Below are 14,534 nucleotides of genomic sequence, written 5' to 3'. Positions count from 1 at the left end.
AATACAACATACCGTTTCAGTAGGAAGAAAATCTCATTATGGCACCATCGGGAAGAAAGCATGGAGGAAAAGCTGGTAAACCAGCACAGGAAGATCAAGCCATACCTACCTATGACTTTCAGGAGGAAAGAAAAGAGCTGAGTGGATCAGAGGAAGATATTAGAGAAGGTGCTTATATGATTTTTTTTTTTTTTTTTAAAAATGAAGTTTGTAGTATTTCTGACTATGAATAGAAATGAAGACACTTCTGTGTTGGCGAGTGTCTGAGCAAACATGGTTTATAATGTTTGTGACAGCTAGCCTCCTATTGTATAATTTTGATTGGTAAGAGGAAGAGAACACAACAGAATAGCTCTGTATAGTGCACTATTATGTCTTAAAATTATAGGTGGAGTCTTCAGTAGAGTAGGATTTTTCTTACATGATTTTGTTACCTTATTTTAATGCCATATCCTTCCATTACTTGGCTGCATATAACATTGTGAGATCAGGATAGGACAGAAGAAGAGCTCTGCTTGCTTGTATGGAGTGCTGAGTCGGGTAGGGTGGTTGGAGTCTTAATGCTGGCAGGGTTAAGAGTACTTCAGGAAGAATCTGAACCGAAGAAAAGAGAGAGGAAGAAGCAGAGAAAGCTAAGGAAAAAAGAAAAGAAGTCAACCAAGGGATTCTTGTTTAATTTTGAGGGAGTGTCATAAAAAAGTGGACTTTGCTTAAAAATGCAGTTCTTATTCATCACGATAGTTTTTTTGTAAAGTTTGTGTTTCAGCAGTTATCTCTGGGTTTGTTTCTCTTAATTTCTTCCCTTCTTCATCTGTTCAGAATAAATTTCTCTCCCCCCCCCCTTGGAAATCTGACAGCCAAGGATTTTTACTTTTTGGAAAGAATATAAATATCTATTTGTGATTTTGCTTTTTTAAAGGTCAGAGTACACAATTTCAGTACTTATTTTACAGTAAAATGAAATTCTTACAGATTGGGCTTTCTCAATTTTTAGATTATTTTTACCTTTCTGATGATTGTTTTATTGTGAGTTGGGAGTAATTGTGTAGTAGTGGACAGAGAAACTAAAACTGGTTGAGACCAGTCTAGAGGAATTCAAGGCAGTGCCAGCTCAAATCTAGTTTTGCAGAATAATTCACCACCATCTGTCAACTCCAGATTCAAAGTTTTAGGAGCTGCATGTGTTATGGATGGGAACTGAGACCCATGAGATGTTCAGAGAAGTGGCATTACAGAAAAGTAATTACACTTTTAATAACTCAAATGACCCCCACAAAATATAAGATACTTCTGTAAATCTTTTTGAAATTTGTATTAAGGTGAAACACCAGTAATGGACAAGCATGGAAAGAAAAGACCTTTGGTGACTACTCATGTGGTTCCAGATGATGTGGGGTAAGGTTATTTTTTTTTTTTTTTTTTTTTACAAAATAAGCAGGTCTCAAATAGATACTGATTTCAGTTATCCACTATGCTTGTTTTGCTTGGGTTTTTTTTTTAGTATTTGATTCAAAAATTAGGTGACATAATACAGTAGTTGTAGGTAAAAAAAGAAAATGTAACATTTTAAAATGAGTAATTCTGCAGTTTCTTTGTAGATACTTTTGAACATGCATAAAAAAAGATGTATTTGTGTGTTCTTAAAATTCTTGTTTCTTTCAAAAGATGATACAAATTTTATCCTAAATTGTTGATTTCATTTTTTTCCCTCTGATAAAAATAAATTATTCCCTTAGTTGCTTGAAGATATTAACTACTTTAAATGATCCAACTATTGCATGAAAAATAAATTCTTTTTACAGATAAATCTAACGAAATTAAATATTTATGGGCAGTGTAAATGTAATAAAAAAGTGTATGTTGAAATAGTTTTTAGCAAGATTATAGCTATTGAGTAGAAGACCCCCCCCGCTTTTTTATGCTCTTCAAAAAATAAAGTGGTATCCTGTGGAGAAGATGATATGAAAACAAGATAAACATTTTCTTTACTCACCATGTCCCTTTTTGGACTTGTCAGCTGTTGTACCACTGCCTTACACACTGGTGTTATCATCTTAAAGTTGTTGTAAAAACAACCCTGATATTATTTGTCTTGGATTTTTCTTACTGTGCCAGTCATGCTAACTGTGATGGACTTGTTTTCATTTGATTTTCCAAATACCTTTGTGTTTTCTTTTTGTATAGGGAGTGATCAATTTTATTTACCGTCCTCCCTCACTCAAGACCCTTTAAATGCCTAATACTGCCTTTTTACTGGGGAGTACGTTAATAGATTGTAGTGAATTTTTTTTAAAAAAGCAAATTAGTCTAAAAAAGAGACCTCTCATAGGAGGAGAAAAGGAGTGTCATTTTTTATCCTGTAGAACACTAGTAGCTCTGTCACTGCTTACAATAGGCATGTGAATAAAATTAGTTTTAAGCATATACAACAGGTCTTATTCTAAAGTTAGAAAACAGGCAAATAAAAATTTTAAACACTATTTTGTAGGGGTGAAGTACAGAATATGCTGGAAAGATTTGGAGGTATGTACATTCACATTCTAATAAATAAAAAAAATTCATGTTTAAGTTGCAGAATTGGCAGTAATTCCATACCATAAAATAACTTTCAAGATTTACATAAAATGACCAGTCTTTGTAGCATTTTTCAGCATTTCTGAATAAAGCCAGTTTTCAGAAAAAAGTTGTATCTAAGTAGAGCAAAGAGAAAGAAGAGAAGGGAATAATTGCATATAAAGTGAGATGTAAGTATTAGTGTAGGTAATTACAAAGGAAAAAGGGAAGGATGCACAAGTGCTTTTGATTATCAATTCCAATTTTAAGATGGGGTGTAAGAGGTAGTGATTATATTGCAGAGAAAAGGGTTAATGTGAGTTAGCTGTTGTTCTTACTCAATTTTTTGTTACAATGAGGTAGAAGACACTGGGGATTGAAAGACTTGTGTGAGAAATTAGGGGCGTGTAAATATTAATATAAGCAGCTGAATAGAATAGTTCTAATTCTAGACAAGGAATTTTGGAAGTAGATTGTAGTTGCGATACAGAATGAGCTACAGGGTAGTCTGTACTCCGCACCTTCAGAAATCTAGAGAACAGGGAATCAGTAGAAAAGAGAATTTCAGCAGTCAGGAAGAAGAGTACAAGTTTCTAGAAGAGCTAAAGAATGATGCTAAGTAATGCCAGTCATCTAGTGATGAGAGATTTATACATGTCACCTAGTTGGATTTAGTTTAGTCATAATCAGATCCTCAGATGGCTTTACTTAAATTTCCAGCTGAATTCAAGATAGCTGACAGGTTAGAGACAAAACACTTTTGTGTTTTCACAAAATTTCACTTGTAAAGAATTTATAACACACATCACAGTGTAACAAAGCATCAAAAAGCCGTGGAAGAAAAGAAACCGTCTTAATGCCAGTATTGCATACTCGATAGCTGGTTAATACTTTCATTGTATGTATAAAAAAAATGCTGTACACAGTCATTACTTGCATGTAAATCTTAAGGTGAAAGAGGAGTTCAAGGAATTCCTTAATCCATCAATTACGACTTCTTGCTGTTAAGGTACATATCGGAATGCTATTGTAGATCTAGCAATCTAGATAGAGGGAGGATTTCAGTGTTAAAAAGCTAGGATTGCTTGTTATTGAAGACTCAAAAATAGGATAGAAGGAAGGAAAATGAATGGATCAGAGAGGATCCTGTCTGCTCAAAAATAATAGGATTGGCATTAGCAGGGGCAGATGTCTCAGCAAATTAGAGAGGTTTGACAGATGTTTCCTGAAACCTACAGTGAGAAGGAAAAGAAATTTAACCTTAAGCTGTGACTTGTTCGTTAAATCTCCAAATGGAGATTTAAAGTGAATTAAATTGAAATGTAATTAAAGTGAAACAAACATACTAACTTACATTAACTTGATACTTTTTAAAAAGTACAAAGTTTCTCTGAAGTATGAAAAAGTTTGTCATTCGCTCATTCATTATGTGCGCAGTGATAGTAATCACATACTACCTTTAATTTATTTCTAAAATCTAAGTAATTTGACTATTACTCTGAAACGTGTGGTTTTCCTAGGAGGAAAAAAAAAATTAAAAAGTGTCAGCATAACTAAATTCCTTGAAGGTCTGGAAACTGAGCTGGCACTGCAGTCATGCAGCTGAACTAATGAGGATTTTGATGGTGTGACTAAAACATCATTAGATACTAGAGAAAAGAGCAAGATGTCTGTACTCAGTCAGGTTTGTGCAAGGTATCTCTAGCTTTGAATGGAGAATTTACAGACTGTGAGATATCCAAATACAATGTTTGAGGATACACAGCGTGAACTCGTTGGACAGTGGTTCTAGTGTTTCAAGCATATATGTGAGTTATTGTATGGATGATATGTTAGAAGGGCATGTTGGACCATAATCAGTAGGGGAACACGTGATGACAGTGTGTAAGGAACTGATTTAAATGTACATAATGGAAGCACTGCAGCTACCCTGAGTTCAAACCGCTGGACAGTTTCAGTTCACTGTGTGTGTCTGCTCAGAGCCAGTCTGACACCATACCTGCCGCTGTCCTGCCTGGAATGCAAGAAGCTAAAGCTGAGTCACATCATGGTAGGTCCTATTTGGTCTGGCCCCTGAGAGAGGTGGGACTCGAAGCAGATGCTAGGGTAGCTGGTGGGGCTGGGCAATGAGTAGTTGCAACTCCAGAGGCCAGGTGTCGGTTAGGGTGTATGGGGGCCTCGGGGAAGCAGCACTCACACCAGTGCCAATAGCAGGTGGAGGGACACTGAACACAGCAGCCAGGAGCCCAGATCACAGTAGCTTCTTTCATTAGAACACACCTCATTTGCTTCTCCAAAGCGTAACCCATCAGCATTTTTAATAAAAGGCACAATGTATCTTGGTATGCTTCATTTCTAAACATTCTTTGATTTTTAGCTGACATTAACAAGGCTCTCTTAGCTAAGAGGAAAAGATTAGAAATGTATACGAAAGCCTCTCTCAAAACCAGTAACCAGAAGATTGAACATGTTTGGAAAACACAGCAGGAGCAAAGGTAACATTTACCCTTGTTTTTCAAACCTGTGAAATCAAATTCCGTTTTGTGTCACAGCATGGATAGTTGATCCATCTTCTTGCAGTTAAATAGCAAGTAGAGTATCTACTAGTTAAAATACCTGCTCAGGTCCTCTGTTTCTGCTGCCTCCAGTTGTGTCCACTTGGTTAAATTGACAGTAATAGTTTAGCATAGTGCTTTCTCTTTTGAATGGAGAAACTTAAGATTTGGAATTTGGAGAACAAGGTACCTTATAGAGCTGGTTTTACTTTTTTTATTTTCATGGAAAATGACCTTTGATGTTATTTTTGTCTTTTAAAACAATGTGTTGATTTTTTCCACTTCAGTTGGAATTTTCTGCTTCTACTTGAAAACTGAAAAATGTTCAGTAAAATTTTTATATCATTCTGGTTAAGAAAGAAAATAACTTTCATTTTCACATTTTAAATAATTTTCACCTTACATAACATTCCTCTCACCACTTTTTTTATTTTCATGGAAAATGACCTTTGATGTTATTTTTGTCTTTTAAAACAATGTGTTGATTTTTTCCACTTCAGTTGGAATTTTCTGCTGAAAACTGAAAACTGAAAAATGTTCAGTAAAATTTTTATATCATTCTGGTTAAGAAAACTTTCATTTCACATTTTAAATAATTTTCACCTTACATAACATTCCTCTCACCTCTAAAGGCATATTACTACATCTGATCTGATACTACAGGTGGAGCAAACTGAAAAAATGAGACAGCTAAAAACTGAAAGTCAGAAATACTTTTAACTGGTTTTATATATATATTTGAAAAGCAAACTGACAAAATGAGACAGCTAAAAACTGAAAGTCAGAAATACTTTTAACTGGTTTTATATATATATTTGAAACTTGCATTGACAAAATTTAAGTTTACATAGAGAAACTAGAGCATAATGAACTCTAATGAATGAGCTAATAGATTTTTCATTATAAAGCCCTTGTGTTAAAGCCAAGATCTGTACTTGGGTTAGAAAAACATAGTAAATCTCAGAAAAACTGACATTGTTAGGAAGGAAAGTTGTATTTTTTTTTTTTAACCTGAGTTTTGTATATGAGTGCTGCCTCCTTGTATGTGCGTAACCCACATTCACTCAGGAATTGTGTGCGCGCGCGCGGTTTTTCAAAACGTACAGTATTCAGTTAGGGCCAGATGTCAAAATAGCCTGTTCTTTTATCTATGCCAGCTCCTTTTATTTCTACTCTGTGTGTGTGTTGAACCTTAGCTTTCCTTGTAATTCTTCATAGCATTTGTCATACTTATGGCTACTGTTTGTTTATAGGCAGAAGCTCAATCATGAGTTCTCCCAGCAGTTCCTGACTTTATTTCAGCAATGGGATGTAGATGTGCAGAAAGCAGAGGAGCAGGAAGAAAAACTAGCGGTGGGTTTCCAGCATGGCATGTGTTTCACGGTATTTTCACAAGGAAGGAATACTGTTGTTTAGACACCTAAGAATGCAGAAATGTAAAAATACTTTATGTAGTTTAAACAAACGATGATTGTTTGCCTCTTAATTAAAAAAATCATTCAAGTTTGGTGGCTCTCAAACTGTAAATGTTTAAGTTTTGGGATATATTTCAAAGTGAAGAGGGATGCATTTATAAACTTTATTGCAAGTGTATAAATGGCAGTAAGTGATGTCCTAGGCCAGCATGTGGCTTGAGAAAAGCCAAGACCATTTATGGAGAAGAAAGATGTGTGCTGATTCTGTGCATCCATAGTCTTTGGGTTAAGGGAAAAAGGAGTAAAGGAAAGTAGTTGTCTTTCAGCATGCATTACTTAAAAATATGCCTGCATATAATAAATGTATGAGAATTTGATGATTGAAAGGGGATAGGAGCTATACAATGGAATGTATTCACATGATACTGCTGTACTCCCAGCACATTTGCCAGTTTTGCTTTTCCCTAGGCAGCACATTTCCCTGGGATACCCTCGAGAACTGCGCTGGATAGCAGTCCTCATAGGATCTCGTAGGGATAATTCAGGCTGGAAGGGACCTCAGGAGGTGACTCAGGGCTTAATCCAGACTTCAGTCTTTCTTTCATTAATAAGAACAAGGATAACTCTCCAGGCATAGATCTACATTGTATGACCCAATTTCCAGTGAAGGCAGAATTTCTGATTTTGACAAATGACATCGGTGTTGCTGTCCAAGCGCTTTTGGTTAACTAACGTCTTTTTTTTTTTTTTTTTTTTGCTTCTGCTTCAGAATATGTTTCGTCAGCAACAAAAAGTTTTTCAACAGGCAAGAATAGTTCAAAGTCAGAGACTGAAAACCATCAAGCAACTCTATGAGCAATTCTTAAAGGTAAAAGGTACAGTAAATTTTCTTCGTAGAAGGCAGCTGATCCCTATCACATCACTTAAGAAAGTTGTATTAATTCAACCTTTATAAAATACAGAGATTAGCAGTTCATTTAAGGAAAATAACAGCTTTACATGAACATTCATGTTAGTATCTTTCCCTTATTTGTTAAGAACATGGCTTGTTCTCTCTATACATGCATACACATTGCATCTGTTTAATAAATTATTTAGTTAAATGTGTTCTCACAGGGATCTGATTGGCTTGCCTCTTTCAAATATTTAGCCATACTTTCTAAACAGAACACAGTTTTGTACCAGTTTAAAGGTTATATAGGTCAGTTAAATCATCAGGATTTTGTCTTAATTATTTCCCTAGATTATGTAAAAAAGTGAAACTTGACAATCTATTAAAAATACATCTTAGGCTGCAATTTACTGCTTTTATTACTGCTGGCAGGTGCATCCCCCATAAAGAGAATTAGATACCAATTTTTTTCTGTCATTAACCTTTCTAGCTACTGCTGCTTCATGCAAAGAAAGTGACCCTTAAACAAACTAAATTGTAATTCCCTTAAAATTGCCCAGTTAGAACTCCCTTCACCTCTTCCTAAGCAACATTCATTAGAAAGGGTTTTCCTTTCTGTAACCTGGTAAGCTGGATGGTTATGTAAGCAGTCCCGTTTAACTTGCCTGTGACTTTATGCGTAATTTTTGTATTATTTGCTGGCAGTCTCTACAAACACTGTGTTTTTGGACAGTGCTTACACAGCATATTGTATTTTAAACACATGATTCATACTGATCAGCTGTGGTGTTTTGTTCTGTTTTTTTTTTCTAACAAAGTAGCTAACATACTAGACAGCAAACAAAAAATGATTATGAGCACAACTACTAAAAAATTTGACTTTTTGGTAAAAATAAAAAAAAAATCCCTCTCATTTTACACTAAGAATAAAACACTTTTTTCCCAGAATTTCCTTCCCCCACTATTCTTCTAAGTAAGGTATTAGAAATCTAAGCTGTGAGAAAAATGAAAGTAAATGATTTGTTTTGTAATGAATGCAGAGGCACAGTACCATAGAATCACTGAAGGGCTGAGGTTGGAAGAGACCTCTGGAGGTCGTCTGGTCCAGCCAGCAGGTGGTACAGCAGGGCTACCTAGAGTCCGTTGCCCAGGACTTACGTCCAGATGGCTTTTGAACGTCTCCAAGGATGGAGACTTCACAGCCTCTCTGGACAACCTGTGCCAGTGCTCAGTCACCCTCACAGTAAAAAAGTGTTTCCTGATGTTCAGAGGGAACCTCCTGTGTTTTCAGTTTGTGCCCATTGCCTCTGGTCCTGTCACTGGGCACCTCAAGAGCCTGGCTCAATCTTCCTTGCACCCCCCCTTCACATATTTATGTATATAGATAAGATCCCTCCCGAGCCTTCTCTTCTCCAGGCTGAACAGTCCCAGCTCGCTCAGCCTTTCCTCATAAGAGAAATGCTCCTGTCCCTTAATCGTCTTCGTGGCCCTTCATTGGGCTCTATCCAGTATGTCCATGTCTCGTGTACTGAGGAGTCTGGAACTGGACCCAGCACTCCAGGTGTGGCCTCACCAGTGCTGAGTAGAGGGGAAAGATCACCTCCCTCGACCTGCTGGCAACACTTCTCCAACTGCAGCCCAGGAGACCATTAGCCACCTCTGCTGCAAGGGCACGCTGTTGGCTCATGTTCAACTTGGTGTCCACCAGGACCCCCAAGTCCTTTTCTGCCAAGCTGCTTTCCAGCTGTGTGGCCCCCAGTATATACTGGTACATGGGGTGGATTCAAGTCTGTCAGTTTCTGACAAACCTTAATTTCTGTTCAAGTCATTTCCTCACCGGTCGCTTTTTGAAATTTCAGTTAGTTATGATACGGGTTTTTTTTTCCCAAGCCTGGTAGCTTCGAAAAATAAATCTGAAATAGAACAACTCTTAATTTATGATAGTTGGAATTTACAGAGGATATTAACAGAAGCATTAATAAATAATAACTGTTCCAAAATGTCAAAAATGTCATCATCAAAGATGAAAAACTAAACAGAAGGTCAAGTATTACTTTGATTTTTCTCCTCAAAGAAGATCAAAAGGTAGAAATCAAGCCTCAAATAAGCTTAACTGAATACAAGTCAAGGAAAATGCAACTACACACATACACAGAGTTAAGCATAATTGTATGTACAAAAGGGAAGATAACCAGTGAGCTTTACTTGGCTTATCTGGGGAGAAGTATGCAGAGAGAAGGAAATTTAATGGGTTTTATAGTCCTTACTTCAAGTCTCCAAGGTTGTCATAATATTAAACCCCTATCATTCCTGACAGATACCTGTTTAATCTTTTCTTGTAGAACTCTTATCTTTATTGAAATACAGCATAACTAGCTCAGACCTCACAGATGCTGAGTGGAGGGGACTGCTTCCTTCACAGGATCTATATTGTTTAAACAGGAATGTAGACTGGAGTACAAAGTCCTGTATGATTTGTCTGTCAAGTTCGTGACAAAACTAATGAGTTATCAGTGACCACTGCTGCTGTTAAAATTAAATTGTAGTCTGAATAATGGTTGGTTTGTTTGTTTTAAATTAACCCTTTGACATTGAACAGTTCTGAATTAAGATTATTCTTAACTTCAGAGCATGGAAGAGCTGGAGAAGAACAATGAAAATCTTCTAGCTGGTGCACAAAGTGAACTTCGCAAAGAAATGGCTATGTTGCAGAAGAAGATTATGATGGACACCGTAAGTATCAGATCTATGAAGAAGTTGGTTAAATGCAAAAATAGAACATTCTATAAAAAAGTCATTTGACATTCATTTAATTAGCTCAAAGGAATCATACTGATATGGCATTTGTTCAGTATTATCTCCTTTTCTTCTAACAGCAACAGCAGGAGATGGCAACTGTTCGCAAGTCTCTTCAGTCCATGTTATTCTGATGGCTCAATGGAGAAACAACTTGTACCTAAGTAACATGATACAAGTATAGGCATTAGCCATAGAGAAGTATGTTAAGATTTAAATGTTTTAAAGTTCCTATAAAATGCTTTCATGGATTGTTCTAATCTCGTGTCTGATAATGTTGTAAGAGTGTATATTAATATATTTATCACTGGGGGGGGGGAGGGGCAGTATGGGCCCCAAACCATTTACTGTCTGTCCCATTAATCTTTAACTACTTATACTCACTTTCAGTAGCATTGGACTGTTTAAATTGTTTCACTTTTTATAATGCCAAATTGTAACAATGGGCAGAATTAATGAAAAATGCATTACCCAGCTTTTACATAATAACTTTAGGCCTTTAGGTACATTGTGCCAATGCAAGCATTTTTCACAAGCTGCAGACTTCAAGATTTTCATAGTTTCAACATTTAGTCTGCTGACATATCAGCAGTTATAGAAGTTCACAGAGTATGACATAGCTCATGTGAGATTGTTTAATGATGTGTATTATGGTAAATTAAAGTAAATTTTGTTAACTCTTTTGTTAGGCTAGGCATTGTAGTATCTTTATACTAGTAAAAGATTTATGAACTGCTGTAATTTGTCCAAAAAGCAGGTTTCTTTAGTTGAATGATGAGCTGAGTATCACAGCTTTCTATGACATCTGCTAAAGTAAGCATAATTAAACATTATGCATTTTGGGGTATATAGTTCTTGTAGAACCACTGCTAGAAGTAATCTAGCTGATTTATTTAGTACAAGTTATTACAAGCCTTTGAGATGGAATATTACTTTTTGCAATTCCAAATGACTAGTAATTTAGGGAGGCCTAAGTTTTAAGGATAAAGCATTTACCTTTTATGTATCTCTTTACAGTAAATCAGTATAAATTAAACAATAGGCTTAGCTTGCATGCAGTTTGTTTTTACAGAAAACCATTACACCTGAATATCCACTTTTACAAATTAAGCAGTTCCTAACATTTAATGCTTAGATTTAATACAATAGTGTATAAAACAAAAACCATCCACACGCCCACACGCACAGATGTGATGTTCTTGTAACAATGTATTTCAAAACCAGTCCATACAGATTCTTCTCCTCAGCTTACTAGCATTTTTAGTTCAGAGTCAAGTCATTTGATGATGGTTCTCCAGTTCTGGGAGCCAGATTAGTGACGGCTAACTTACTTACAGAAACTTGAGCTATTAGGTTGCAACTGAAGTTGAACAAGCAACTGGTATGGAGCCATTTTTGTTCTGCATCTGCTGGGACTCAGGGAAGGAGCAAACACAGAAGTTACATTGCTAGAATGATGTATGAGGCAATATGGCCTCTGGTGGGTAACAGGTAACTATGCTAATTTGTAACTGTGCTGCCGAGTCTCAGCCCTCTAAGGATAATTAGATGATGCTATGAAATACAGTTAACAGTTTTTGCTTCCTGTCTTCAATACTAGGTTATTTGTTAGTATTGCCTCATGTTTCTCGTTTTCTGACCGATTTCTGCATTAGTTTCCTATCATCGCCCATGTACCTCAATCATATCCTTAAAACTACTTATACCTACTACTACATGACACATTTTTGAGCATTCTGGGGAACCAAACCTTCTCACTCTAAAAAAGTTGTCTATGTCTTTTCGTCAGGTGGTTAATTTGTTGACAGTATTCACACAAACTGAAACGGTCTTTACCATCTTCTCTTCTATTTGCCCATGGCCTGCGTTCAGGCTAAGTTCACATGTAGATGCTATGTCTTTCCCAGCCTCAAACAGGAGTAGTAGGATTCATTTGGAATTGATATTAGTCACTTAGAGTGCTAGTCCTTTGGCAGAAACTGTTACAGTTATCCCTCAGGTATATCAGTATATCCTTCTTAGGCAGGAGTGTGGTAGATGGTGTTTTATTCCCTCCAAATGTAGCAGACAATACACCACTTTTAAAGTTCCTTAAGCACCTCAGGAAGTCTTTTTGAATTAATGTGCAGCTAGAAAGCTGCAGTGGTAATATTTTTAAAACAAACCATAGCATTTTTTATTGTACAGTTCAGGAAGGACTTTATGAACTCACAGCTCAGCTACATATCAGCAACTGAAAGCGGTAACAGACATTTACATTCAACAGCTTTTTACAAAAATCATGTTCAAATAGTACCTCTTTAAAGGAGCTTAAGCTTATAGGGTTTGTGTGCAAGTCATGATTTGCTCGTACAGATAATAAGCTACTTTCATTCAGCTTTTCTCTAATGACAACAGCAGCCCTTTAGCTAGGCACATTATGTTAGCCAGTGGGTCTGTTCTTAAAGAAAGAGAAGGGCTGATAGTGGGCCTGACTTTCTGTTTTGGAGAGTTTTACTATACATTAGGGTTTAGTTCCATGCAGTTTTGTTTGGATAAAGTACAATGATAGCTACAAGACAAATTAGATGATAGATTATAAGGTAGATGAACAGAGCGATAGCAAACATACTTCAGAGGGAATTACATACGGGTGGGTTGCATTGTCACAGTCAGTCACAGTCATTTATCAATGAACTTTGTCATTCACTTGCGTAGTTTCACAGATACAAGTTAGGGTAGGTAAAGTTAGTATCCTTGAAGTACACAACTACCTATAGTCTAGATAATGATGGAATACAATGAGGCAAGCCTTATTACAACCACAAAACCAGAAACTGGCCTTGAAAGAAAATGCAAGCTACAATTGTATTTAGTAACAGTAGGTTATGTACTTAGATACTAGAGAATGCGTGAATCCCAAAGGCACTCATAACAGTATTTTGAAATAGAAGAAAATTTTCCTGAGCTATACCTCCTTCATCCTACTGATCCAGTAGCTTGTTCTTTAGAAATACCAGAACAGAGATTAACGAGTAGTTTTACCTCATGGATGCCTCGTTTTACCAGTCTTAATAATGCAGTACTGTATTCACTGATACCTCCAACTACCACTTCACAGCAGTCCCAAGAAGACTTTAGGAACTAACGCTAGAAGATTAGTCACTTGGTCTAGGGAAAAGTGAAATTCCTCTTCAAATTCTGGTTGGTAGCACCTTGGTTTGCAGTCTACATTCACCAGACCAGAAGTACAGAATTAAGGTTACCTAACAGGAAATGGCAAGAGTTTCAAATTCATGGTATGAAATAACAGCTGCCATGTCTAGGAAATGGGGGGAAATACATCCTGGTTCAAAAATACTGATCACAATAGAATCTGCAGGACTTTGTATTTAGTAATTCTAACATCTGGTAATGTCAGGGATAGAGTGAGCTTTCTCATAAAACTATTTTCTTGAAAAGCTTAATCTGTCTTCCCAAGAGAGGCTGTTTCATTCAACATTCCCCTAACTGCTGCTTCTCTCGTCCTTGACCTATTTAATCAGTCATTATGGTTTTGAACCTGTTCAGGAGCTTGATGAGATGAAATTCTGAAGACATGTATATGAAGATGAGCAGCAATCTGTAGGCATACACCAGTGGCATATCTCAGCATATCAAACAAGGATATGAACTTCAAAAGAACAAAACAGAACAGGTTAAAAAAAATCCAAGTGTTTTTTAAAATTGTCCCTACTATAAATTCAGCTATACTTTAATCAGAATCTATCCAAATGACAAGTTTAACAAGCATTTTAACATACAGATATAGAGTGGTCTAGTTTAGAAGGAAAAAGAAAAACAAAAAACAAACACCCCAAAACCCAAAGAACAAACAGCACTAAACACTTACAAAGTCTGATAAACAAAGGTTAGTCTGCAGTTCACAGAATAACTTTAAACAAACCACCTGGACTAAAGCATAATTACAAGAGAGATCTGTAAATTTACTTTCACATCTGTTCCGAGGAAAGAAAGCCAGTCAGCTCCCAAAATACATGTTTACATGGTATCCTGGCAATCCCTCCGCAGTGACAGCTGAAATCTGAGCAAGTCAGACATGGCAGAGCAGAATGACAGGGACAGTTCTCAATCCATTCCTTTAAGTATGCTCCAAACGAAAAGTATAAAACAAAATGCTTACCAATGCTATCCATAAAACAATATATTCGTCAATGAAACTGTTGAAGTACTGGTCCAAAAACAGAAGTCCTGGCCCAATAAATGCAGTGTCCTGAAGACAGATTTCGCTTTTTGTCATGTGAGCCACCTAAAAAAAAAAAAAAAAAAAAAAGGGAAAAAAAG

At 36.4% G+C, this 14,534-nt stretch overlaps 2 protein-coding genes across 2 annotated transcripts in view; one reads left to right on the top strand and one right to left on the bottom strand.

Moving 5' to 3' along the window:
* The first annotated feature begins 29 nt into the window (after positions 1-29).
* On the top strand, positions 30-10,381 carry SYCP3 (synaptonemal complex protein 3). The gene is made up of 8 exons (XM_009288373.2): positions 30-168; positions 1,320-1,395; positions 2,489-2,523; positions 4,931-5,048; positions 6,362-6,461; positions 7,293-7,391; positions 10,044-10,148; positions 10,292-10,381. Exons 1-8 carry the CDS (start codon positions 39-41, stop codon positions 10,343-10,345), a joined length of 717 nt encoding a protein of 238 aa, XP_009286648.1. The 5' UTR covers positions 30-38; the 3' UTR covers positions 10,346-10,381.
* Positions 10,211-14,534, bottom strand: part of CHPT1 (choline phosphotransferase 1) — a 23,827-nt gene continuing 19,503 nt past the window's right edge. Inside the window, exons 7-8 of the mRNA XM_009288414.1 lie at positions 14,374-14,499; positions 10,211-13,863 (exon numbers count right to left, since the gene is read on the bottom strand). Coding sequence (XP_009286689.1) covers positions 13,732-13,863; positions 14,374-14,499 — 258 coding nt within the window. The 3' untranslated portion in view covers positions 10,211-13,731. The remainder of the gene's footprint in view (positions 13,864-14,373; positions 14,500-14,534) is intronic.

This window comes from Aptenodytes forsteri, unplaced genomic scaffold (assembly GCF_000699145.1).
Source record: "Aptenodytes forsteri isolate BGI_AS27 unplaced genomic scaffold, ASM69914v1 Scaffold56, whole genome shotgun sequence".
In the NCBI taxonomy this organism is placed as follows: Eukaryota; Metazoa; Chordata; class Aves; order Sphenisciformes; family Spheniscidae; genus Aptenodytes; species Aptenodytes forsteri.
The sequence above is the reverse complement of the archived record's forward strand: the minus strand, read 5'-3'. Positions and strand labels throughout refer to the sequence as shown.

What these genes read in the sequence shown, in the direction of transcription:
- SYCP3 (XM_009288373.2), top strand. Translation starts at nt 39, where the DNA reads ATGGCACCATCGGGAAGAAAGCATGGAGGAAAAGCTGGTAAACCAGCA. An exon ending in AGAGGAAGATATTAGAGAAG is followed by an intron (nt 169 to 1,319) that starts GTGCTTATATGA and finishes ATTTGTATTAAG; the next exon opens with GTGAAACACCAGTAATGGAC. An exon ending in TCTATGAGCAATTCTTAAAG is followed by an intron (nt 7,392 to 10,043) that starts GTAAAAGGTACA and finishes TCTTAACTTCAG; the next exon opens with AGCATGGAAGAGCTGGAGAA.